Source organism: Schistocerca cancellata, chromosome 1 (genome assembly GCF_023864275.1).
Source record: "Schistocerca cancellata isolate TAMUIC-IGC-003103 chromosome 1, iqSchCanc2.1, whole genome shotgun sequence".
Classification (NCBI taxonomy): domain Eukaryota; kingdom Metazoa; phylum Arthropoda; class Insecta; order Orthoptera; family Acrididae; genus Schistocerca; species Schistocerca cancellata.
Genome location: NC_064626.1, coordinates 1153374353 through 1153401138, shown reverse-complemented (window position 1 = coordinate 1153401138; position 26786 = coordinate 1153374353). Strand labels below are relative to the sequence as shown.

The following is a 26786-nucleotide window of genomic DNA, read 5'->3' as shown; positions in this document are numbered from 1 at the left end:
CCTCTGCCTACCCCCCCTCCCTGTCGCGTCTGCCCCCCACCCCTCTTGTGGGTCCTCATCCTGCATCAGCTCCTTTCCCGCTTCCCCCCCCCCCTTCGCTTTTACTCTCCTTTCCCCCCTTTTTTGTTTTCCCATCTCCTGTCCAGTTTCCCCCCACCTGCTCTCGACTGTGGTGTCACCTTTGCCGACTTTTTCGTGCTGTGTTCTAGTGACTATTCAGTGTTGTGTTGCGAACAGAAACCATGCTGTTGCTAGGTGTGAATTTTATATACTTTGCGAACAGAATCCACACTGTCGCCGTGTTTTTTTTAATTGTCTATTGTTTTTCCCTGTCTGCTCCGTATGTATTTTTATTCGCTTCATCATCCCTCTGTTGCTTGTTTTAATTTCCCCGTTTTCTTTTCACCTTGTTACTCACTAAGTCCCCGATTTTATCGCCTGTTTTTTATTATTATTTATTCTCCTGTATTTTTTGTCAGAAAATCTGTAGGCTGCAGAGCGGCGTCCTAAGCTGCTGCCAGCCCGCCCCCTTCGGGGGGAATTGAAATTCAATAAAGGAAAAAAAAAATCGTATGGCTGCCAAAACCTTTATTCAGACACGATCCCGGCACTTAAAACTGAAATTACAGTAGTGTCACTATGTCTACCATTTGCGCGAAATGAGTAGCGCAACCTAATGTCGTCGTGTAAACTAGCCGTTAGATAATTTTTTGTGTAGTACTGAAATTTTTATGGATATGGCTTGGAAATACAGTCGGACGTGTATCAACTGTTTCAAATGAGTCGCTAAAATGAGTACGGTACAACTGGTGTTTGGCAGTAATTGGTCGATTTGGTGGTGGTGATAGATTGATCTGTGGTGTCGTCAGAGCTGTAGGTTAGGCTGAAAGGTGATGATTTGATTGTGAGTTGGCGAAATCAACGAATGCCAAATGAAGGTTGCAATAACAGGCTAATGTGCAGTGTAGCCTAAATGTTTACGTTCACGTCATATTCAATCGGTCAGTTTCATCCTAACGCCAGGTGTACCGTACTCATTTCAGTTTCTTGTTGGATTTATCGCGTAGTCTGGTGACGAACTGCTGCGAATCGTTGTAGATATACGGAAGGTCTCCAACGTTTAAGAACTTTGATATTTTGGTCCCCCGAAGATCTGGGTGTCTGTTGTTAATGACCTCGTAGAAGGAGGAGGTGAAAATGTTTTCGTCTAGGGGATTGTTGCTGTGTCGGAGATTAGCGTCAACTTCGAAGAGTATACAGAGGCGTACGTTTATGCTGAAACCACCTCTAAATGGCGGTGGCGAGTAAGTAACTTTGCGTAGGCATAGTCAGGTAATAAGGCATTCTAAATGAAGCAGACGATTTTTTTTACAATCATTTTGTCGATGTTCCGGGCTTATCATCAAAATAGTCAGACGTCAGTCACTGTAGATCGCAAAATTATAGCAGGTGTTTATGAAAAACTAGGTTGGAGAGTGTTTCAGTTGTTGATGCTCTTTTAGTCCAGTTGCAATGTATATTTGTAAGGCTTACGTTTTATAGCAGAAATTGTGACATGCAGTTTTGGTGACAGTTGTTTCCATTGAAGTTCATGAACTCAAGGCAAATGTATACTTACTAAGAGAAATAAACCATCCGTTTCTGAAGAAGTCATTTTGTACTTGGTTGCCAGCAAGAGTAAACGTTTCATGTTGTGCGAAAACATTGGTGCAAGTTTACTTTCAAATAATAGACGCATATCAAAATACGTTAGCATGAAATCGAGATATAAACAACGGTTTATGCAAATACTGTATTTTGTTCGCGGAAACTTTAATGTTTTAAGTCCAGATCCATCATGATTTAGATGTGACTAGAAAAAGTTGTCAGATGTTGGCTGCAAGACATTCGATTATGTTGTGATGTGAAACAATTAAGTGTATAGCAAAAGCCAAACTAACGTGTGCAAGAACACTACAAGAATAAGATGTTCATATCAGACCAGTAGATAAAAATTTGACAATGTTACATATAACATCACTTGCAACTCTTGTTTCCTTTAAAACAAGTGACAGTGGAAAACAGAAGAATTATCCTAGTGGTATTTTCTGTAACTGTACTCCATTGGTCATAACATCATGATAAGGATACTTCAACATTATAAATACCCCTTGCAACGGTGGGGATTACATTTTTTTAAAATTATTTTTGATCCTTTGGTCACTATTTCTAGAATTGGATTCATCAAAATACACATGCATGTTACTACGAAGTGTTTCTGTATTTACTCACAAACAAAAATTAGAGTTGCCAGCACATCATTACATGATGTTGTATGGGATCTGTAGACAAATGATATTGTAATGGATTTGTAGATTTTAACGTGTATACTTGGCTCCAAGAATTCATTTACATTGTGACGACAGGCTGAGACCAGGTGACATCTTAGTTTTTATTTGAATATAGACATTATTTTTCAGTTATTTATGCTGTATGGAGGTTTGTTGTAAAATTTGCAGCTAGCTATTTCAGGAACGTTGTCATTTAACATAAGTGTATTTTTGTTTGTTAATAACAACAGATGAGGAGGGTATTTTACTAGGAGTAGCGCAGAAGAAAATTAAACTCAAAAAGAGAGAATATGAAATGTGTAGTCCCACAGTTCTTAATGTACATAACTGATGTTCCAAAACAAAAGAAACGTAATTTTATTCAGCCACTTGGATCACTGATAGAATGCTAATGGCTAAAGTGTTGTTACCTGTTGGTGTGGATATTTACAGGCTTGTTGAAAAAAAGCCAACAAAAATGAAAGCAAAAAAATTGGTTGTGGTGACAGGCTAATCTGTAGCTTTGCCCGAAGTCTAGGTTAGGTTGCAAGGTGACAGTTAGGTTGTGGGTTGGCAAAGCCAACAAATGTGTAACTAAATAAACCTGGTCATGGTGACACACTAATTTGTAGCTTAGACTGAAAAAATTGCCACTGATCTCACATTGTCACAATGTTGTTTACAGCATTTATCACATGTTTCCGATATTATCACTGGTAAAAGCTCATTACACAATGACATTATTGTAGTGTACTATACAATTCAGTGTCTATATAAAACAGATTGCAGCATAATAAATGGATGGCATTGTACAATGTTTTGAATTCTTTAAAGTTATGACAAATTCCCTGTGTTTAAATTTGCATACATGTTGTTTATCAAAATTTCATGTCAGTTACGTCTATTTTCTAATTGTGCATGCATAATTATTTAAAATTTACCTTCCAACAAACAGAAAATTCGTTTAAGGAGTAAAATCGAGTTTTCTACAATATTTCTCTGACTGTGTGGTGCAAGGCATTAATGTTCTTTATTTGGGTGATATCATTTGGAAGGCAGTTGAATAGGTATGTTCCCATGTGTGTTGAACTTTTCTCGTAATGTCTTGTCATGCGAACTGTTCGTAGTTTTTGGTAGTTTCTTGTTTCATAGTGATGAACCTCAAATTTTTTTTTTTTAAACTAATATTCTTCTCTTTATAGGGTTATGAGTTTTTTGTAACCCCATGTCTTGACATAAATTGATGAACTTTTGTTCAAGGATAATGAAAATATATTCAGTTATTTTAGTTTCGAATAATTATCACCCCCAACCAGAAGAAATCAATTTTTACAAAACTTTATTCTTATTTATGACATACAAATTACAAATAAATACAGAACTACTAACTTATAAGTATAAATATGATAAATGTTGCATCATAAATCACTCTTGTATCTGGCTGGACAAAATTAATGCAAACAAAAGTTTCTGCTTCATTTTACAATAGATATTAAGATCTTGAAGACAGTAGATTGCCTGTTCTGCACACTGAGAACTGATAGACTTGATGGTTCTTGATTCCAAAACTTTTTCGCGCAGTTTAATGGTTTTCCATGAACCAGTGAGCTGCTGCGCAGCTTCTGATAGTCATGTGCATTCTACACACGGTCATTAAACTAGTGATCTGCTCATCTGTAAGAGATGATCCTATGAATTGGAATAGTGAGTCTCTTCTCTCTGGTATAAGAACAAATGCCGAAAGAGCCTGTATTGCTCGGGAGTTCTGTCTTGTGTCACCTACATTTGGTATTTTCTGAAGCTTAACCTTATAGTCCAGTGAAACTGTCAGAAAAAAAGCCTGTACCTTGCAAAAGGTGGGGTAGAAGATTTTATTTTATTAACCCGTTAATGTTGTTGGAAAGATTAGAAAGTGAAGTTTTCCCAACAAAATTTCTCTTGGGAAAACTTTCTGCAGTCAAAAAACTTCGAAAATTTCGTACTTTTTTCAGTTTTTTCAAAATATCTCAGTTTCATTTGCTCCTATCACTTTGATGTCTATTTTCTTTTTTAAAGAGCACAAAATTCTCTACAAATTTGATTCTTACCATTTTTTTCTACTCCCAGTATCTAAGGCACTACAGCACGTCAAAAATACCATTTTTTTTTTTTCAAATTTCAAGCAAAGTGGCAAATTACCTAATTTTTGAACACTGTTATTTCAGTTTCTATTTGTGTGGTATAAACATATTACTCATCATGTTATTCATTGGAATGTACCATCTCACTCTGCTGCAGGGCCAGGACAAACAGCATCATATTCAGTAACTACGAACACATTCACGTCGGATTGCGTGAAGTTTATTTGTGTTACAACATGTAACAAGATTGCATGCAGGTGCTGTACATTTTCTACAGTTGATTGACGTTAATGATCAGTTATAAGAAAAAGTATGTAAGAATTGTTCTTAGGCAGACAAAAGCATATTTATTCTTTGGCCTTCGTTCCAGTGGAAGATGTGAAGTCAGGTGGACCGAGTAAATTTTTTGTCATTGATGGAGGGTACCTTATCCACAAAGTGACTTGGACTCGAAATGTTTGCTTCAAGTCAATAGCCCAAAGCTATGTTTCTTACCTGCAACGTCATTTTGGATCTAAATTTGCTATTGTATTTGATGGGCATCCATGTGAGGGAGACAAATGTAGCACAAAGAGTGCTGAGAGGATTCGTAGGTCCAAAAAACATTCTTCGGTTGATGTTGTGGTTGAATCAGAGATGGTGAACCAAGTCCCTCAGGACAAGTTCTTGTACAATGAACAAAACAAGATGTGTTTGATCACACTTCTTAAAAAGGAATTTCTGGAGTGTAGTATTGAATTGCTCCAGGCACAAGAAGATGCTGACGTTATGATTGTAACATCTGCCATTTCAAGAACCAAAGATTTTGGAAGTGTTGTCATTGTAGGAGATGATGTTGACCTGCTTGTGCTCATGACCGGTTTGGAGCAAGGCATTGAAAAGAAATGTAGAAGACAAGTGGTTTTCCACTGCAGCTTACAAGTTTGACAGTGAATATGTTCTGTTTACTTACGCATTTAGCGGATGTGATACAACATCCACATTTTTTGGTCAAGGAAAAATTAAGTGCTGCAATATTGTTGCGAAAAATTAACACCGAACCTCAGCCCTTTGCACATTCAATAAACCACATGCTACCCGTGTAGAAATAATAACAGCGGGAGAAAAGGTTACCTATCACATTGTATAGTGGAGGTGTCGGCAGTTCCCACACACTAGACCATTTGCTGTACCAGCTATTTGCCAAGTCTGCCACAAAAAGCAAACTGAATGTTGCACGGTTGTCACCTACACAAGATGCTGCACATCATTCGTTGCGGACTTACCAACAAGTCCAAAGTTGCGTGGGAAACTGGAAACCTCCTGAGAAATGGGGCTGGAATCACAGTGACCACGGTCCAATACCCATTATAATGAGCCAAGATCCAGCACCTGAAGCACTTCTTCACATTGTTTCATGCTCATGCAAGCTGAACTGTGGCGGAGCGTGCTCCTGCAGAAAAGTGGGTTTCAAATGTTCTTCAATTTGTAAGAAAGGTATTGGGGTCAACTGTGAAAACATGCCAAAATTTTTATATGAAGACAGTGAAGAAGTTGTTATGGAGGATGTTGAGGAAACCACTGACGAAATCAACGAACTTGCTGAGGCTGAATCGCTGTTTAAAGAAGAGGTCAATCTGGGATCGACTCTATGTACAGACCCTGAATCCGTAACTCAAGGTATTTCTGGTGACACTGAGGAACCTGGCCAATCAAAACGTTGGAAGTGATGCTCATATCTGTCTCAAGTGTGCTAAAGTGCGATATTACAAGTATTGCACGCCCAGAACCGTCAACATTTTTTAGTAGCTTACAATGCATTTTAATTGTAATAAAGCTACTTATTTTTAATGTCAGCTGCATGGCTTTTATACACAAGAATAATTACCTACCTAATTAGGTTGCCTATTGCAGCTAATAATAGTTCAGTTTCCTGAGACAAATTATTGTGTGTGTGTGTGTGTGTGTGTGTGTGTGTGTTAATGATGTATTTTTATATTTATAGTTTTACAAATACCAGGGCAGAGGTGTCCCATAGTGAACTTGAGGTAGTGATGTAAGAACCACAATAGTTGGGTGCCCAGCAATCCTCATGTTGCATACAGAGAAATTGAATACCTGAAAGTGAGGTGGTAAATTCCAACATATAACATGATGTATAATGTATTTATACTACACGAACAGAAACAAAAAATAGTGTTCAAAAATAAGGTATCTTGCCACTATGCTCAAAATTTGAAAAATTTGTATTTTTTTAGGCGCTGTAGCGCCTTAGATATTGGGAGTAGAAAAAAATGGCAAGAATCAAATTTGTAGAGAATTTTGTGCTCTTTAAAAAAGAAAATAGACATTAAAGCGATAGGAGCAAATGAAACTGAGATATTTTGAAAAAACTGAAAAAAGGCCGAAATTTTCCAAGTTTTTTGACTGCAGAAAGTTTTCCCAAGCGAAATTTTGTTGGCAAAACTCGGTTTTCTAATCTTTCCAACCATATGAACGAGTTGAAAAAATAAACTCTTCTACCCCACCTTTAGCAAGGTTTATCTGCAATTTGACTGGACTACTTAGGAAACCTTCCAGTTTCTTCATATCACAACCCCATTCCAAAGTTTCAGTAATCTCATCTTGAATACTCTGAAAAATTCATCTTGAGTTGCTCATAATTCTCGCCAAGTTCTGGGATAAATGGATGCTCGATATTTGGTGAATGTGTTATTTCCTCAAAGTTCACCATTCGTTATTATGTGAAGTGCACTGCCAAGAACGTCCAGATAAATTGTGGCTCTCCTAGTTTCTTTTGAGCAAGCTGTCTTTGTTGAATTATGATACCATTCATTCTTCCAGTGTTCACATTAATAGCGTCAGCGACAGTCATCTTTACACTCGTCCGTAAACTGTATTCTTTGAGAACAGCTGTTGTTCCTTTGACAGCAGTATGTGCTTTCCCATTTAGTAGATCTAATGCTTCCACCTTCACTTCTCTTCATTCGTTCTTGAAGACTAACACCTGATATTCTTTGTTACCAATACGCTTATCGCAATGCAGCGACTAGCTTTCTAAGTGTAGTGTTTTGTTCATTTCTACTTTGATTTTATCGGCTTCTCAAGGTGTCTGAATGTCGGCCTTACCTTCAGATAATTATCAGCAAATGGTTGGCCCTTTGGGGCTTAATATCTTTGAACTTGTTACTAATTGGGTTGCAGTTTTTGTTTTGTTGTACTTCTTCCCTGTACCTGTGGGCTGTTCACATAAACTATTGGACTCCTGATATCAACTGTCAGACTGTGATGTGATGTACGTGAAGTATAAGGAATGATCAAAAAGTTTCCATTCGAAGGTTGTACAGCCCAGAATTGGTATACCAATGATGCAAAATCCCTTTGAGGTTTGAGGCAGTCATCCCACCAGTCCACCAGCTTGAAGACACCCATTTAGTAAAATACCATATCCTGCTGTACGAAGAAGTCTGTAACTGCCTGCTGCACATCCTCATCCAACAGGAATACTTAGTTGACCTAGGCTGTTTTAAGAGACCGAGGGCATGATAATCATATGGGGAGAGATCAGGACTGTAGGGTTGGTACTTCAGTGTCTCCCACTTGAGATGGTGTAACTCTCCTGCATTTCTAAATTTGCAATATGAAAATATGTGTTGTTACGAATCGGCAGCACCCCTTGTCGTGCACCATTTCACAATGGTGGTTTTCAACAGACATGTTACCTCCCCTGTTGCACGTGTCTAACTATCCCACAGTCCTAGTAGCCTAGGAGTAAAGATTGAGGGAATAGTGCTTAATCTTGAGGCAGAAGTTTAATACTCTGTGAAGTCTTTCACTTTGCAGTCAAGTGGGCACCTCAGTGGTTTCGTTAGGGTGCAGATAGTACACCGAGCTTTTCAATATCATGAAGTTTCACAGTTAGGCAATCTGGCATCTGAAAAATAGAATTGTTAAAACTGTCTTATTCTTTTGGTAGTTAAAGCATCAGTAATAAAATCAAGATGTAATCTTCTATTTGGTTTTGATATGACAGGCAGGATTAAGCTTAGTGGCAGTGGATGAATTTAAAAAAAATTTTTAAATGCTTTCTGATTTTAATTAACTAATCACTTCTAAAGCAACTTACTTAAATCTGCTATTTATTTGCCCCTGATAAAAATAAAAATATTTGTTTAATCCACATATTGAAACTCTACAAGGGCAGTGCCATTTACCACATAATTTATTAAATTTCTTTACTTCAGTAAATTTGGTATAAAATCTAGCAACAAAAATTCATAGATCGCATTATAAATTCATAATGTTGACTGTAACATTATTAATTTATAATTTGATTGGTTGTTTTCATATTGATGCCATTTTGATGTCGTGTTAATCAGCAGAAAGTTTGTGCTTCTTCAGTTTCTCCCAGTGTATTTGTCAATTGAACAGCCCATTGTTGTAATGCTGGTTTGTAGTGTCCAACGGGCTCAACATTTCGGAGATCAGACATATCACCATTGTGAGGTGTGCTGACAAACTGAGCTCCTGAGCCTGACGGCACATGTTGAGATGCTAGCATTGGCTTCTGTGGTAGCATTCATGAGTATGCTCTGCCTGTCCTGGTTGTCAAATTGTTTTGTTTGCTGAATGTCTTCGTAATTAAACCCATTACTGGTTCCAAAGCCTTGCTAAGATTATAGACACAATCTCGGTTGATGAGATCATCCATGGTGCAAATTTCTACAGCCTCTCTAATGACACTGTCCCAGTATTTGGAAGTCTGCGTAAACATCCTGATACATTTGTACTCTATTGGACAAGTCTCAAGTAAACATTGAGTGCTCTGCGACCATGTTGGGATACGTCAGATCGAGTGTCTCCTGTGTTCATGGCAATGATGTCTGACAGTGCACCGTGTCTGTCCAATACATGTATTTCCATATTGACATAGAACTGGTATACACTGGCCCTCCACAACCCGAGATTATCTTTAACATTTCTCAGTAGTACTCATGTTTTGTTGGGTGGGCAGAAGACAATTTTTACTCAGTACTTTTTCAATATGCATCTGATTTTTCCTGGTAGTGTGCCAGTGTACGATATAAAGGCAGTGGCTGCCTCTTCCTCCATGATTGCTTCCATCTTTACTAGTTGTATTGTTGTGATGGGGTGGAGAGTGCATCTAATCTGCCATTCTGGATACCCGTTTTTTCCGAACACAGTTCTGAGGTGTTCCAGCTCCTGGGGTAGACACTCTGCGTGCAAGATGGTGCATGTCCTGTATACTAGAGTTTTTATCATCCCATTCCTGTGTGAAGGGTGGTGGCAGCTGTCTGTGCGCAAATGCAGGTCAGTGTGCATTTTCTTCCGATACATACAGTGGTCCAGAGTTCAAATGTGTAAGGAAGTCGAGGAGTTTGTCCCTTCCATTGGGCCAGACGATGACGTGTCATCCACATAAAGGAAAGAAAAATGTGAGTTTCCATTTGGTTGATGCCAGGGCTTTCTTCTCGAGGTAGTCCATATACAAATTTGTGACCACAGGCAATGTGGGCTACTCATTGCTACTCCTTCCGTTTGTGCATAGTGTTCTCCATTAAACAGAAAATGCGTGGAAGTCAGGACATGCCTGAAAAGGTCATGCATGGCCTTCTCGTCAAATTTCTGACCAATAAGCGCTAGTGACTGTCTTTGAGGCATTCTGGGGAATAATTAAATTGTGTCAAAACTCACCAGAACATGAGGCTTTCATCCTAAAGTTGTCAAGGCCTTTTACAAAATCCACAAAATTGCAGATATGATGAGGCCATTTACCCAGATAAGAGCTTAACATTTCTGTCGGAAGCTCAGTTCGATGGAGACTAGTCCGATCACCAAAACATTGTGACTGTTGGACACTAAATTGCCAGTATACATGTGGACAGTTTGGCTGACAAATATGCTGGATGAAACTGAAGAGTCACATCATGTACCTTTATGGGGAGGAGATGTATCATAGCTTGAAGAAATTTGACCAGCTGTACCACCAAAGATGCCATTTGCTGAGTGCTCTTGCATTTCTGAAGAGATGTGTCAAACTTTGCTAAAGTCACGCATTGCATCGACTCTGCAACAGCCAGGAGAATTAAGAGGTGGGTCAGCCTTGCCTTTCTACGTGGAGGGTGCTCTTTACCCATCAAAACCCTGAGTACAACTCCCAGGAACTGTTTAGACTCCATTTACAACTGATCAATTATTTTAATTCTGGGATCTGGGACTGGACTTATAGTGTTACTAGGGTGGCAGGTGATTCTGCCCATAGGAAGGCCACAAGACCTTAACTATCAAAATTATCTCATCTTTCTGACAAACCATCACTGAAGGTCGCATGTGAGGTGTTTATCAATCTGACTGACATGGAGCTGAGTGACAATGCAGTTTGTTGTGGAGAAGGGACTTAATTTTGTTCCCACTCCTAAGTTCATACTGGTTGCAGGCATCATTGGTGTAGTTGAACAGTTTACGGTGCGACTACCAGCTGAAGAAGTATGTCGTGAAACCAGCCATGCTCTGATGAAAACTAAGTCCATGAAGTTGAACATTACCAGCAGAGAGAGAGAGAGAGAGAGAGAGAGGGGGGGGGGGCTATTCAGGACCTAGGAGTGTGCCCTCAGATTGTTGTCTTATCTGCAGACAAAGGCAAAACCACTGTTGTTCTTTCCCACTATGACTACATTGAGAAGGTGCAGAGGTTGCTAGATGACGACTCCTGTAGGAAGATCAATGCTGACCCTGCAAAGATGATGGAGAATAAGACTTCTCAAGGACACGGATTTACTGGAGGAGATCACAAAGAATCTATTACCTCAAGGATCTGTACTGCCAAGACTTTATGGACTCCCTTAAGTTCACACAGATGGGGTGCCATTGTGCCCCAATGTCAGCAACATTAGGACGCCTTCATATTTTCTGGCAGAATATGTGATGGAAGTACTGAGCCCTTATGTTGGTAAATGCACTCATCACATCTACAATTCTGTGAATTTTGTAAAATGCCTCAACAACTTCATGATGAAAGATTCATTATCCCAGTGCGTTTCAATGGTGTTTTGTTTTTCCCCTGGGCTTATCTATGAGAACCACTTTAGCTTATTGGTGAGAAATAGAAGGCCACTGAACTTTTCAGGCATGTCCTGACCGCCACATATTTTCTGTTTAATGGAGAACTCTATGAACAAATGGAAGGAATCATAGAGGGCAACCCTATGGTCTCAAATTTGTATATGCAGTACTTTGACAAAGAAGCCCTTGCATCATCCAATTGAAACCCACGTGCTTTTTTTTTCGTATCCCAACATAAATTCACTATGGAGACAAAGTGGAAGGAAGATCTACCATTCCTGGATGTTATGGCCAAGAGAAGAGCTGACGGCACCCTGGGCCTGTGTGTGTACTGGGAGAAAACGCGCATTGACCTTATTTGCATGCAGACAGTTACCACCACCCTTCACAGAGGAATGTGGTACTAAAAACACTAGTACACAGGGCGTGCACCATCTCTGATGCCGAGTGTCTGCCTAAAGACCTGGAACATGTCAGGGCTGTATTCTGAAAGAAATGGGTACCCAGAGGGCAGATTAGGGATGCTCTCTGCCCTACCACAACAGTACAAGCTGTGAAGACTGAAGAAGTCACGGAGGATGAGGCAGCCACTGCCTTTATACTGTACACTGGTGCACTGTCAGGAAAAATTGGATGCATATTGAAGAAGCACTGCGTAAAAACTGTTTTGCGTGCCCAGTAAAACTCGAGCATTATTAAAATGCGTCAAAGATATTCTTGGTTTGTTGATAGCTGGTGTATACCAGATTCCATGTCAATGTGGAAAGACATGTATTGAACAGACAGTGCACACTGTTGAAGACTGTTAACGAGAACACGAGAGGCACACTCAAGTGATGTATCCCAACAAGCAAGCAGTTACAGAGCACTGTTTGTCAAAGATTCATGCCATGGGATATGAACATACCAGGATCTTGTCACAGACTTCCAAATACTGAGACAGTGTTGTTCACTAACATATCTGACAATGGCGAGATGTCTGATGTGCTGATGAACTGAACTCCAGAGGACGAGCGGCTGACTTGTATCCTCCCCCCCGGCCAGCCGTTCCCTCCGCAGGATGAGCTTGTGAATCAGTGGTCGTGGAAACGCTGGTGTCGGTGCCTGTTGTAACGCTGTTGTAGGTGCTTTGTCTGCCCAGGTCACCAGATTGTTTTGTTTGCTGAGAGTCTTCGTAATTAAACTCAGTGCTGGTTCCCAAGCCTTGGTAAGATTATACCTGCAATCTTGGTTGAGGAGATGGTCCCTAGTGTGAATTCTATGGCCTCTCAAACAACACTATTGAAGTAGAAAGGAGTAGTAGTGAATAAGCATCACAGTAAGCAGATCTGAAGCATATGAAATCTGATGTTAATTTGTACTTTCGTGGATGAAGCTTATTTTGTCATTTTTCCATGTAATCTACACTTACAATTAGTTCAGAATTCGGTAAGTTACATAGTGGACACTGCTTTGTATTTTTTGTAGTTTATGTACGTAGAACAGGGAGCGAAAGGCTATTTACAATTTGTACAGAAATCAGATGGCAGTTAAGAGTTGAGGGGCATGAAAGGGAAGCAGTGGTTGGGAATGGAGTGAGGCAGGTTGTAGCCTATCCCCGATGTTATTCAATCTGTATATTGAGCAAGCAGTAAAGGAAACAAAAAATTTGGAGTAGGATTTAAAATCCATGGAGAAGAAATAAAAACTCTGAGGTTCGCCGATGACATTGTAATTCTGTCAAAGACAGCAAAGGACCTGGAAGAGCAGTTGAACGGAATGGACAGTGTCTTGAAAAGAGGATATAAGATGAACATCGACAAAAGAAAAACGAGGATAATGGAATGTAGTCGAATTAAGTTGGGTGATACTGAGGGTATTAGATTAGGAAATGAGATGCTTAAAGTAGTAAATGAGTTTTGCTATTTGGGGAGCAAAATAACTGATGATGGTCGAAGTATAGAGGATATAAAATGTAGACTGGCAATGGCAAGGAAAGCGTTTCTGAAGAAGAGAAATTTGTTAACATCGAGTATAGATTAAAGTGTCAGGAAGTCATTTCTGAAAGTATTTGTATGGAGTGTAGCCATGTATGGAAGTGAAACATGGACGGTAAATAGTTTGGACAAGAAGAGAATAGAAGCTTTCGAAATGTGGTGCTACAGAAGAATGCTGAAGATTAGATGGGTAGATCATATAACTAATGAGGAAGTATTGAATAGGATTGGGGAGAAGAGGAGTTTGTGGCACAACTTGACCAGAAGAAGGGATCGGTTGGTAGGACATGTTCTGGGGCATCAAGGGATCACCAATTTAGTATTGGAGGGCAGCGTGGAGGGTAAAAATCGTAGGGGGAGACCGAGAGATGAATACATTAAGCAGGTTCAGAAGGATGTAGGTTGCAGTAGGTACTGGGAGATGAAGAAGCTTGCACAGGATAGAGTAGCATGGAGAGCTGCATCAAACCAGTCTCTGGACTGAAGACCGCAACAGCAACATGTACATAATACACATCAAAATGCTCATCCATTATCTAATATATGTTACAGGCCACTTTGTTACCACAACCTTTATTTAATGTTCACATTCATTGGCTTCGCCAATTCTCAACCAGATTGTCACCTTTCAACCTAAACTGGATCTATCTAATTTAGAAAGTACATTACAGATTCCCATCTACTATTTCATTCGTAATGATTTCAGTGAGAGTAAGTGGGTAAACTCTTACCCGCCACATAAACTTTCTGTTACCTTTTTATTTAAGTAGTTGACATACAGAAATTTAACATCTGTTGCCACAATGTTGCATTACCTTATTTTTTCAGAAGAGTTTTTTCCGTAATCTACTTAAGTTTTTTATATAATTTGAATGGAAGTCAAAAGAAAAGATATGAAACAACACTGTAGATACAATTGCAGTCTTTATTCGAAAGTAATCACCAGAGGCTGAGCACAATTATTCCACTGTTTGTTGAGCCAAAGGATTTCCTGTTCTCAGAATCCCTGTGGCAGGGACAGGAGCCAGTATTCCACTGTGTCCTTCAGTTCGTCATTAGAGTCGAAATGTTTCCCATTGAGATGCGTTTTTTTAGCGGACCAAACACGTGCAAGTCACAGGGCGACGTATCGGATCTTGAGGGGGATGTTCAAGTTGCTCCGACCTGAACTTGGCCATTGCACTTTGTGTGACATAAGAGATGTGTGGACACATGTTATCATGGAGCAGAATCACTCCCTGCACGATCAGTTCAGGCTGTTTGCTCATAATGGACTCGCGTAAGCTGTGGAGTGTTACTGTTAATGGTTTTTCAGTGCTTGAGGAATTTGATGGGTATTGGACCTCTGACTTCAAAAAAGACAGTTAGCACCACCTTGCCTGCTGAGAGTGTAGTTTTGAAGTTTTTAGGGGTAGGTGATGACACATACTTCACTCCCCTAGATGTCTCGCTACATTATCCCACAGCAGCATAAGCAAATTTCAAATGGTGTGTTTGCTGCAACATTTCATACCGTTTAATTTGAAAACTCCTTATATTTCAGCATTGTTTGTGTTATTGTGGAATCAAAAAATAATGCAAGATTTTCTGTAACTTTTATCCAACAGGTCTTTGAAGAACAGCCTGTGTTACTTCTTGTTGCCCCAACACTGTAAATAAGAAATATTTTGACTTTCTTTGGCATGCAGGCTACTTTTAAAAATTTTTGTGTGCTCTGTGATTTACCTATTGGTACCGTCTCTCATTTTGACACTGTGTGTACAAAAAGAGGTCAGAATAAAGTGCAGCGCACCAAAACATCAAAATCTACTATATATAGCCTAAACTTTGTTTTAATTTTACTTATGTAATACTACTGTGTGGATATACAATATAAATATGTGTTTAGTAACATTTCTTTATATGTTGCCAGATATGTATACCGATCAGCTCCAAAACCACATGCAAAAATTACAATATTCTTAGCAGAAGCAGTTGGAGCCTACATGTGGTGGTGGATCCTGTGGCACCTTTGGCATGAACCAGAGCATATTACAGTAAGACTTTTTCTGCTCAAAATTTATACATTTCTTTACTGTTCCTTCCTTTTTTGCTTTTGACACTGGTTCTTACATCTGCACTGATTTACTAAAATAAAATAATACATGTTGCGTGTTGTATTATGTTTGTGAAGTCCAAGTTTGACTTGACAGAAAACACTTTTATGCATTAATAGTTTTAACTATTATGCAGTACAATTATAAGCAGGACTTTTTTTAATGTTTGGTTTTCTATACAAGAAAGTCACAGCAGTATCACAGTAATAGTAGTAATGGTACTGAATGTATACTTTGAGTTTTAGGTTTCCCAAGCAGATTCTATATACATTTGTGTTTTGCCATAAAACTTCCTCCCTGTCAGAACATTTTCCTCTGCAAACATACTAACCATATTAAATGAAGCATTTAAAGCAGGGCCGGCCAGAAATTCTGCACGCGTGCAGTGCTCCTGCACATGTGGAACTTCCGGGTCACAGCGTGCACGCCGTAGCCGTCAGCGTTCATGTAGTGCATGTTTCTGCGCACAGATGTCGCTTTATCCACTTGCTGAGATACTCTGTATTGGCGAATTCTAGTGTTCTTTCCACAGCTTGCAAGCTAACCATGGGAAGGTATTTTGCGTATTAAACATTTAAAATACTGTCACAGTCTACTCATTGAGACGTCTACTTTTATGTTAACAGTTTAACCCAGTAAGACAAGTAATACAGTTAACAATCGTGGGTTTTTATTAAGGCAGCTTGACTGACGACACGTAAATATGCGTAATGTTTTTGATCTAGTATTTAAGAAAGAGCGCACTTAGTGACTTCCAACGAACCTTAGTCATGATTTCAAATAACATTAAACCAATGCAAGGTTTCCAATAACTAATTCTCGGTGCCCTCAGTTACACCCATATAATTTCTGTCTCACTGACCTCTGAACAGAATGACAACCGCAGACCTCTCGATGATGACCTGTACCATTATTGCTATATCTTTCATCAGTTCTGTCTGAAATCTGCATAATAACCGACAATTAGATGAATGTTATGTTTTATCGACTTCAGCTGAGCGTAGCCCTTCACACATTTAAAAAAAAAAGACCATAAATGTAAGTATACAACAATCGGTTTAATGACAAATTTTCCTGATAATAATGTAACATGGAGCAGAATGAGGGAATAATGCACAGTTAGTAAACAGTAATTTTTAATTATGAAAGGAATAAATCCAAACACGTTTATCACTGGTCATGAGAAATGATATAGTTAATATCGGGCACAAAAGCACGGCTCATTGACAAACGCAAGCAGTTGCGGGAGATTTTCATCACTGATGCTTGATCGAAACGACTGAGAACATAGATCTTCCGTTCTTTGCTTTTTCACAGTACCTGCCATTTCTCAGTACTTCACTGTTAAAGTTACGGTCACCAGGGCTAAACGAGACTGGGTATGTTGCGCTCTTGCTCATACCACATAAACAGGGAAGAGGAACCGCCGCAGTTCATTTAGGACACATGTCTAATAACAGATGTCGCTGTCGCACATGTGCAGCACTTCCGCACATCTGCACACTGTGCAGCATTTGGCCGGCCCTGATTTAAAGGAAGTGCGCAAGCTGTCACTGATGAAAACAACTACATGATGGAGGCTGGTTGGTACTGGCAATCCTATTACCATGACTGAATGTGCTGTTGTGGCCCAAGCATTCTTCTGTAAGCCAGAGTTGCTGGTGTTAACAATAATGATGCACCGTCTTAATATTCTCAATATAATGGTCACACTGCCTCAAATATCAGGGGAAGATAACCTAAGTACATTGAAATGTATCATTTACAGAGTTGATATCTGCTCTCTTACCTTGGCACTATTGAGTGCCATGTGAGTTCATATTCTTCAGATGCGGCGTGAAAGTCGATTCCTGATTCAATATGAGGGTAAGAAACTTCATTGATTCTTTAAGACATGTAACAGTGTCCCCTCTTTTATCTTAAATAAATTAAAGCAAGAACAACCAAGATTAAAGTCAATAAACAAACTTCTGTTATAGGAAATAGAAACTGTTTCACCATACAATTTCTCCAACCTGTTAAAACCTAGCTGTAGCTGATGAAACAATGACGTCAGCCTGGAAGTAGGATAGCAAATAGAAATCATCCAAGAATAAATAGTTCTACTGAAGCTAGTTACTGTTAAGACAGGCTCTCTCTGATTATCACAAGCAAATTAACAGTTAAAAGTGTTACCGTTTATTCTTCCTTCTATTAAAGAGATCCATTCCGTATCATTATGAGAGGGTCTTGAGACAAATAATGGGAAGAGTATAATAAATTACACGCCTGAGAATGAATACTCTGTCCTTTGTGAAGTATTGGGTTCTGCTTTACACCCCAGCAACCCTGATAAAAAGAGGCTGTCACTCTACATTTTTCCATTTGTACGAGGTTTATTTGGAAAGTAAGGAACAATCGGTCGCAAAATGGAAACCACAGTGAAAATCTGAAGTTTTGCACAGGTGTGTTGGGCAGTGCCTCCAGCATGCCCGTCGATCGCGTTATGTCATTCTTTTTAGTTCTGAACGCACAGGGAGCATATAAAGATACCTAGAACAATAGTGTCTCCCACCAAGTATGAGGGCCTGGTGATAAATTTCACCTGAAGCTATGCAGCATTGTCCGCCCAGACAGCTGAGTGTTCAGTGCGGCAGCCTGTCGCGCCAAGGGGCCCGGTTTCGATTCCCAGCTGGGTCGAAGATTCTCTCCACTCAGGGACTGGGTGTTGTGTTGTCCTCATTATCATTTCATCATCATCATCAGTGTAAGGCAACGGGAAATGTTTGATTACCTACAATACAGCCCATATTTGTCTCTCTCTGAGTTTCATCTCTGCTCACATGAACCACTGTGTATGAAGACAACATTTTGGCCTAGACAGTGAGCTGTAGACCAGCATAGAGAATTGGCAGAAAGCACTGGTGGCTGCCTTCTATAACGAGGGTATTGGAAAGTTGGTACAACGCTACAACAAACGTCTAAGTCAGATCGGCAACTATGGAGACAAGTAGCTGGAAGTTGTGGCTAACTGTTGCAACTAAAACAGTTTTGATTTTCACTGTGGTTTCCATTTCGCGATCTATCGTTCCTATTTTCCGAATAGCCCTCGTATATCCCTGGCCGTAGTGTGATTAATTAGCAAGAACCTTCTGCTTACCTCTTGGCCAAGTGAAACTCATAAATTTATAATTTAATAAATGCTTCACTAAATTTGGTAGAGATTACTTTTTTTCAAAATAATGTTATTACCATGAAATACATAACATATGATGTACCCCGAATGGTGACAAAGAGCACCAATAAAATTTTATATTCTTGTTTGCATGTGAATTGTCAACTGTATTCTGTTGTCACTCATCCAATTAAGAATATTCAGTAAGCAATAATGGATGTGCAGCGATATAAAGTTCTGGCTGTGCTTTGTGTGGTATTTTGATACAGGAGATTGATTTTCTTTGAAATGATGACTTATTTGACTGTGAATATAACTTTGAAAACAGTTTATTCTGCTTTCTTTAACAAGATATTGTTGCAGTGATCACATTCTGGTTGCAAAAACTTCAGAATTGATGACAATGTAGAACTTTTTTTTTTTTAACGGATTATCATTTGTAGCAAAAGCAGTGCTTTCTAGCAAAATTTTCAGTAATGGCAGTTGCAAATGGCCATTCTTACAGCTTTCCAAAACATAAATACTTTTACAATAGAAATAGCAACAGCATTAATAGAATGTATGTACAATGTCTCAGTTTAGCCACATAATTACATTGCATTTTCTAGAAAATGGGTGATAAGAGACCTTTTAGGCAACCTATACTCTGCCAAAAACCTGAAAATCTGACATTAAAAATTCTTTTCCTAAATTTTTAGTAGTTCTTTGTTGTAAAGCATAAAGAGTTAATCGAATATTTTAAGCTCCACTATCTGCTCTATAAGTTTATGCTAAGAAAAGAAAGGAAAAAGTCCATATTTGGTACCACAACTTTTCATTAAGCATTACATCTAATTACTTTTTCTCTCACACTACCTGAAAATTGCAACTTGCCACCTATTTGCTTTTCAGGCAGATGTGGGCCATCTTCATTCACTACAGTGTGACAATCACACGACAGATATGTCTCAATGTATTAAGTCTAGCTAAGACACGGCCAAGTCAAGCAGGGCCAACTTAAAAATGTAGTTAATGTAACTTCCCCAAGTACAGTAATAAAATTCATGCAATTACATTGGTGGCTTTCATATATATCACACACACACGTACGTTTACAATGATTATTGGTTTATTTTGCAAACACTTACTTTGCATATCCTTAGCAAACATGTTTACTAGCCTATTTGATCTCATGTGTGGTGCAAATGCTTCACTTAGTGGTAACAAGTAAGATAAAATTCTTGTTGGATCTTCGAAGAAGGATAAAATTCTTCATTTATGGGGTCTTGGCATGAGACCCTGTATGAGGTCCCAAAGCAATTAAAGTCCTCCAAGTTGGTAGGATGTAGAGTTTGGATGAAAATTATAATACACAGGATAGTGAAACATGCAGTTCCAACAGTTGTCTTTTTTAACAAAACTAATAATTGTGGCTGTGACCAGCTAATATCAAAACACTCATTCGCAGAGCACACAAGAAGCAACTCTCAATGTTTGTGATGCCTCACTTCCTCTCCCTTTCACTGCCTGTTTGTTGACTGGACTGTTTACAATGACATGTATATTGTACCTCTCAGATTCCAGTTCTTTGAAAAAGTATGACCTACTTGTGGGCCCAGTGTTACTTAATTTCCACAATCACAATTTTGACCTTACATAGATACTAAGTGGCAAGAGGCAGACAAACAGAAGTTGCCAACACTAACAAAATGAGTAAAATGGATGTGAACCTATACATCTACATATATATAGATATTCCGCAAACCACCGTAAGGCGCATGGTGGAGGGCTGAGGAAAAGTGACTGTCTGCACGACTCTGTATGAGCCCTAATTTCTCGTATCTTATTGCCATGGTCCATACGTGCAATGTATGTTAGTGGGAGCAGAATCATTCAGCAGTTGGCTTCAAATGCAGGTTCTCTAAATTTGCTCAACAGTGTTTCCTGAAAAGAATGCTGCTTGTCATCCAGGGATTCTCAGTTGAGTTCCCAGAGCATCTCCATAACACGGAAGTTTTGTCCAAACCTACCAGTATCAACTCTAGCAGCCCTCCTCTGAGTTACACCAATGTCTTCCTTCAATCCGACCTGGTACGTATCCCAAACACTAGAACAGTACTCAAGAGTAGGATGCACCAGTGTCCTATATGTGGTCTCCTATACAGGTGAAACACCCTTTCCTAAAATTCTCCCAATAAAGCGGAGTCGACCATTTGCCTTCCCTATGCTCCACATGTTGTAAGGAAAGCATAGAAACCATCTGAAAATGAATTGTAATGATTTGAAACTGGTAACAGTACCCTTTGAATAAAGGAACTGAAAGTAAAATTGTGGCTGGTTGCTGTCCCAACACCATCAACAGTTAATTGTGTTGAAGGTAAATTCAGTTGAGAAAATTAATAAATTAAGAGACAGATTTGATGACCAGTACTTACCTTCAGGAGGCAAAATGTGTAGGACACTGTCTGATTAAAGGTACGAGACACCACTATGTAATGCAGTCTCACCAATGTAAAAGGAGGCAGAGAGTACTTTGTTGTCAGAACAGAATGGTTTGGTCAGGAGAGCTTAATAATTTCTGACGTGATCGTTGGATATCACCTGAGTGACAGATCCTTCAGAGATGTTTCCACGCTTCTAAAGCTGCTCAAGTCAACCATTGGTGATGTCCTTGTGAAGTGGGAATGCAAAGAGAAAAACCACAGGTAAACCAAGACCAAGTGGGCCTCATGCATTTGTAGAGGGTTCAAAAGAATTGAGTACAGTCATCTGGCAGCTCCTTGTAAGTTGTGTATTTCTGTAATCAGTGCTAAACAATACATCATCGTGTAAACAGCAATGCTACTGGACATTGAATGAGTGGAAGCAATGGACTTGCAGTGATGAAACACTCTATGCCATGTGGCACTCGGGTCGAAGGGTTTGGATTTCCATCTGTGGTGCCAACTGAAGTACAGTGGAGGTATCTGTAGAGTATGGTATGGGGGTGTGTTTTGTGGTTTGGCTTGAATCCCCATATTGTCCCAAAGAAAATGCTGAATGCGGAAGTGCATGACCACATTGTACAACACTGCTTACTGTAGGGGAGCAGATCGGAGACAGTTACTGTTTGTATCACCAAGACAGTACAGCCTGTCATAAAGTAGGTTCTTGAGGCAATGGTTTACGGACAATATTATTTCTGATTTTGACTGCCCTGCCTACAGTCCCAATCTGAATCCAATGAAACACCTCTGGGATGATTTAGAGCCTGAACTTCACTCCTGCCCTGTGTCAGACTCACCATTTTCTCTGGTTTCAGCTCTTGAGAAAGAATGGGCTGCCATTGTTCCACAGACATTCAGACACCTCACTGAAAGCGTCTCCAGCAGAGTATAAGCAGTCACAAAGGCAAAGGGTGGACAAACCCCATATTAATGTCCACTAATAGGTGTGTGGATACTTTTGATCAGATATTGTATTGCTGATAGTCAAATATAAATGTTAAAATGGGATGAGAAGTTCGGCCTTATGCAAGACACCTTTCTTCTTTTGTTTCACCCATACATGTTTCAGCACTTTTGTGCTATCATCAGTGGGTTCTATTTTTATTTTTAACTGTAAATTTGTTGTTAACATATTAACATTTACGTCGTTTACAACATTATGTAAAAGTTGCATTTATAACAAAAATGTTATATCACACAAACACCCACCAATCCCACCACCAATACAACAAACACACCTTTCACAAAAGATTGATTAATCTAACAGACATAAAATTATCTGAACAAGAAAGCAGCCTACTTGAAAAGGGTCCCAATCATAACATTAACACAATGGTGTCACATAGGACAGTAGAAAATATCACAACAGAAACTGAAAACATCATAAAGCAACCAGAAAAACTAAACACACCTGAATTTAATGCAAACCTAACAAGAGAACTAGTTGCTGAAGAAATAAGAAATATAATCAAAGAGAACAAAACCACCATAAATGAAAACACTAGGACTCCTGAAGAAAAAACCTACAGAAAACTACAGAATAAATTAACACAAGAAAATGCCATCATCACAAAATCTGACAAAGGTAATTCAATAGTAGTCATAAACAAACAGGAATACATTCACAAAACATTAGAATTCATCCAAAGCAACAACATCACAGAATTAACAAGTGACCCAACAAACCGATACCAAAGTAAGTTACAGAAAACCCTGAGAAACATAGAAACAACTTTCACAGAAACACAGATTAAAAAAATGATACAGAAAAATCCCAAGGCCCCCACCCTAAAATCATTGCCTTAAGTTCACAAACCCGGAATACCCATATGTCCATTAATTAACTTCACCAAAGCACCAACATACCACTTAGCCAAACACACACGCACTCTCTGCTACAGACAGTATACAAATACACTGACAACAGAAGTCTAAAGAACTCCAGTGACTTAATAGAAAAAATAAAGAATGAAAACATACCAAACACAGCAACATTGGTTTCATTTGATATAATTTCAATGTACACACACATCCCAACAGAAGAAACCATCAACATAATAGAAAGAAACCTCCAACTGCAAGGAAACATACCCACAACAAACCTACAAGAAATATTAGCCATGCTCAGGCTCATCACAGAACAGAACTACTCCACATTCAACAACAGATTTTACTCTCAACAAGATGGACTACCCATGGGATCCCCAATCAGTGGCCTCCTAGCTGACATTTTCCTCAACCAGATAGAAAAACAAATCTTTGACAAAATAGTAATACCAAAACAGTACAAAATAATATATTGGTACAGATGCATAGCTGACCTAATTTGCTTAATAGATGAACCACTGTCCCGCATAGAAGAACTTCATGATAACATAAACTCCATCCACCCACAAATACAATTCACCATAGAAACACAAACAGATGAAAAACTTAATTTCTTAGATCTCACTATACACAAGAGAAACAACAAACATGAATTCACAATCTACAGAAAACCCACACTCACCAGCACCATTATTCATAACCAATCCAATCACCCCATAACCCACAAAGAAGCCAGCTTCAGATATTTACTTCACAGGCTGAACAAAATACCCATGAATAAGCATGACTACACACAAGAACTGAACACAATAAAACAAATTGCACAGGAGAATGGATATGACGCAAAGAGAGTAGACAAAATAAACCACAAAATACAAAAACAGACAGCACATAACCATGAAACACACACACATACAAACACAACTCATCACACAACAAATCAGCAGACAGTAAGCAACAAATGGCACATAATGACTTACAACAACAAAGTCACACACAGGGTGGGTAATATACTAAAAAAACAAGGACTCAACGTAGCATACAGAACCAACAACACAATACAAAGCAGACTCAGAAGAATTACCACCAACACTGATAAATACAGCCAGTCTGGCATCTACCAACTTACTTGCAACTGCTGTCAATCTGTATATGTGGGCCAAACATGCAGGACCTTCAGAACCAGATATAATGAACACCTCAGAGCACTGAAAAGCAATAGCACACACTGCAAACATTTGCAGACCACCTGGTAGCACACAACCACCACCCAACAAACATTGAAACTGAGCTTCACATCCTAAAAACTAGCAGCAGCCTATACCAAAAATTAACTATAGAAGAAAACTATCACATCCAAAAATCAATAGCCCAAGGAAAGAAAGTACTCAATGAATACACATCACTGAGCAACAAAACTCTCTTTGCTACAATAGAAGAACTATACAAGTAAAACACACACACACACAAATCCCCTCTCTCTCTCTCTCTCTCTCTCTCTCTCTCTCTCTCTCTCTCTCTCTCTCTCTGCCCCAGTACTCATCACACACACGCAAACCCACATAAACCACACACCACTAACACCAAATACAATTCAAACTCGCGCGCCTCACGCAGCAGAACACGCTACGAAACAAATTAACGCCGCACAGCCACAACAACACGTAATGGCAATGAAAACTCCGCCTATGTTTTGAGTAATCGAAAAACTGCATTGCCACGCGAACAGAGGCAAAGAAGTAAGCCTATTTACTTCGCCAACAAAACAGGAAAATGTACCACAACTTCAAAACTGTAAGTTACAGAAAGAAAACGTGATACAGTCTTATTTCCGTTCGTAAATACATAACAAATAGAAAATAAATTACGTTTTGCTGTTTGCAGATGACATGTTGTATATTGTGTAGCATAACAGCTACCAAAACAAGAGGACAATAACATAATGTAAGGTATGTTACTTTTCGCCAATTAAGTTATAAATGCAACTTTTACATAATGTTGTAAATGACGCAAATGTTAATATGTTAACAACAAATTTACAGTTAAAAATAAAAATAGAACCCACTGATGATAACACAAAAGTGCTGAAACATGTATGGGTGAAACAAAAGAAAAAAGCTGTCTTGCATAAGGCGGAACTTCTCATCCCATTTTCTTAGCAAGCACGGAGACAACAAGAAAACTGCACCACAAGATGATTATAAATGTTAAAGTGACTCACTACCCAGCTTTTGGAACAGTAAATTTTTCCTCTCATCTAGGTGTGTTGAGTGACTTTCCCTTCCTTTTCAATCTTCCCAGCATATCCCTCTCTCCTTCCCAAGAAAGGGAGTATTAGTATGCCAGGTACTGGGTCATTCTCGCTTTTAGACATGTCTATCGGCAGTACTACACAATTTGCCTACAAAGACAAATACTGAAGAGCAATTCTGTCACATAACTTGCAAAGTGAACATGATTTCAATTGCCTTTGAATGGTCTTCATCTGCAATGTGACAGTAGCAAAATGCTGATGTTAAAAAAGGGCAAAAGATTAACTGCAGCCTCTGTTATCTGTGGAATGAAATAATAAAAAGTGAAGCTAATACGGCTTTGTTTTAGATCTGTTTTTCCGTTTGATTAATTTGATGTACTGTCTTGTATACCCTTCTTAGCTTAAGTCATTCCCCAGATTCCACCTGTCATTCTAAACTGCTCAAGAGAATGTTGCATAAGAATCTTGCATGTGTCACTGACCATTGTATTATGTGTAATGTTTGCTTCCCTGCTGTTATTCTTATTTTAAGTATCTCCTTTGAATTTTCCTTCATAGATAAAATAACATTTGTGACCAACTTTCCTTTGTTGTTTACAGGGCGAATTTCCATATCCTGATCCATCAAAATGGACAGACGAAGAGCTAGGCATACCACCAGATGAAGAGGAATAAACGAGAATTGTTTCTTTAGTGCTGCAGAATTTATTTCTATTTATATAGATTAAGAACTGTTTGTGAATTTGTATATAAAGTGTAAATTGTAATGTATTCAGTCTGGTCTGTGAGCTCTTGCAAACATAATTTGGATGTGTAATGCACGTTCTCAGACTTTTCAAGTAAAGCGTGAATCACACTTCCATTTTTATCTGTGGGTTTAATAAAGACAGTTTGGATGCAACTAAAATAATGATGTGGAATCAGTTTTGCTTTAAAAATATATGGTGTATATTTCAGCGTATCTGTCAAATTATTACAAGAATGAAAAATGCACTTCCGCTAGATGAACACTGCAAAGTTAGGGCAAGGTGCTCCCGAATAAATAGCATGTTTGTTCTGTGGTAAGTTAACATAAAAAAAGAGAAGAAAATTAAATGGATATTCATATTTGAATTGAAAAGCATCTACTTATGTAATTATTTCTCTAATATGGTGGGTGGTGGAAGAATCCATGGATATATGTGGGTAACGCCAAACTTAATGTAGGTAGCTGGTAGGTGCATACCATTTTCACGATGTGCTAGGAAGTCTGTCTATGCTTGTGTTAATAAAGACATTTCACTTAAACAAGATGTAGTTATTGGCCATGTTTTCCGAAAGGGGGACAACTATGGAAAGAGTTTCCCATTTCAATTATTTTGATTGTGACTGCTGGCTTCAAAATTTTAAATTAAAATCATATCATAAACTTAGGTGTTAAAAAAATAATAGAAAAGGGCAGCTACTAGTGAAAGCTTTAATAACACTGAATTAAATATGTGCAACTGATACTCAAGAAAGAAAAGCATTATAGAATATTTTTT

At 38.7% G+C, this 26786-nt stretch overlaps 1 protein-coding gene across 1 annotated transcript; it reads left to right on the top strand.

Annotated features, from left to right (window-relative positions):
* Positions 1-1117: 1117 nt before the first annotated feature.
* LOC126093218 (NADH dehydrogenase [ubiquinone] 1 beta subcomplex subunit 2, mitochondrial-like) lies at positions 1118-26173 on the top strand. The gene is made up of 3 exons (XM_049908707.1): positions 1118-1304; positions 15380-15503; positions 25864-26173. The coding sequence occupies exons 1-3, from the start codon at positions 1198-1200 to the stop codon at positions 25936-25938; spliced, it is 306 nt and encodes a 101-aa protein (XP_049764664.1). The 5' UTR covers positions 1118-1197; the 3' UTR covers positions 25939-26173.
* Positions 26174-26786: the final 613 nt, after the last annotated feature.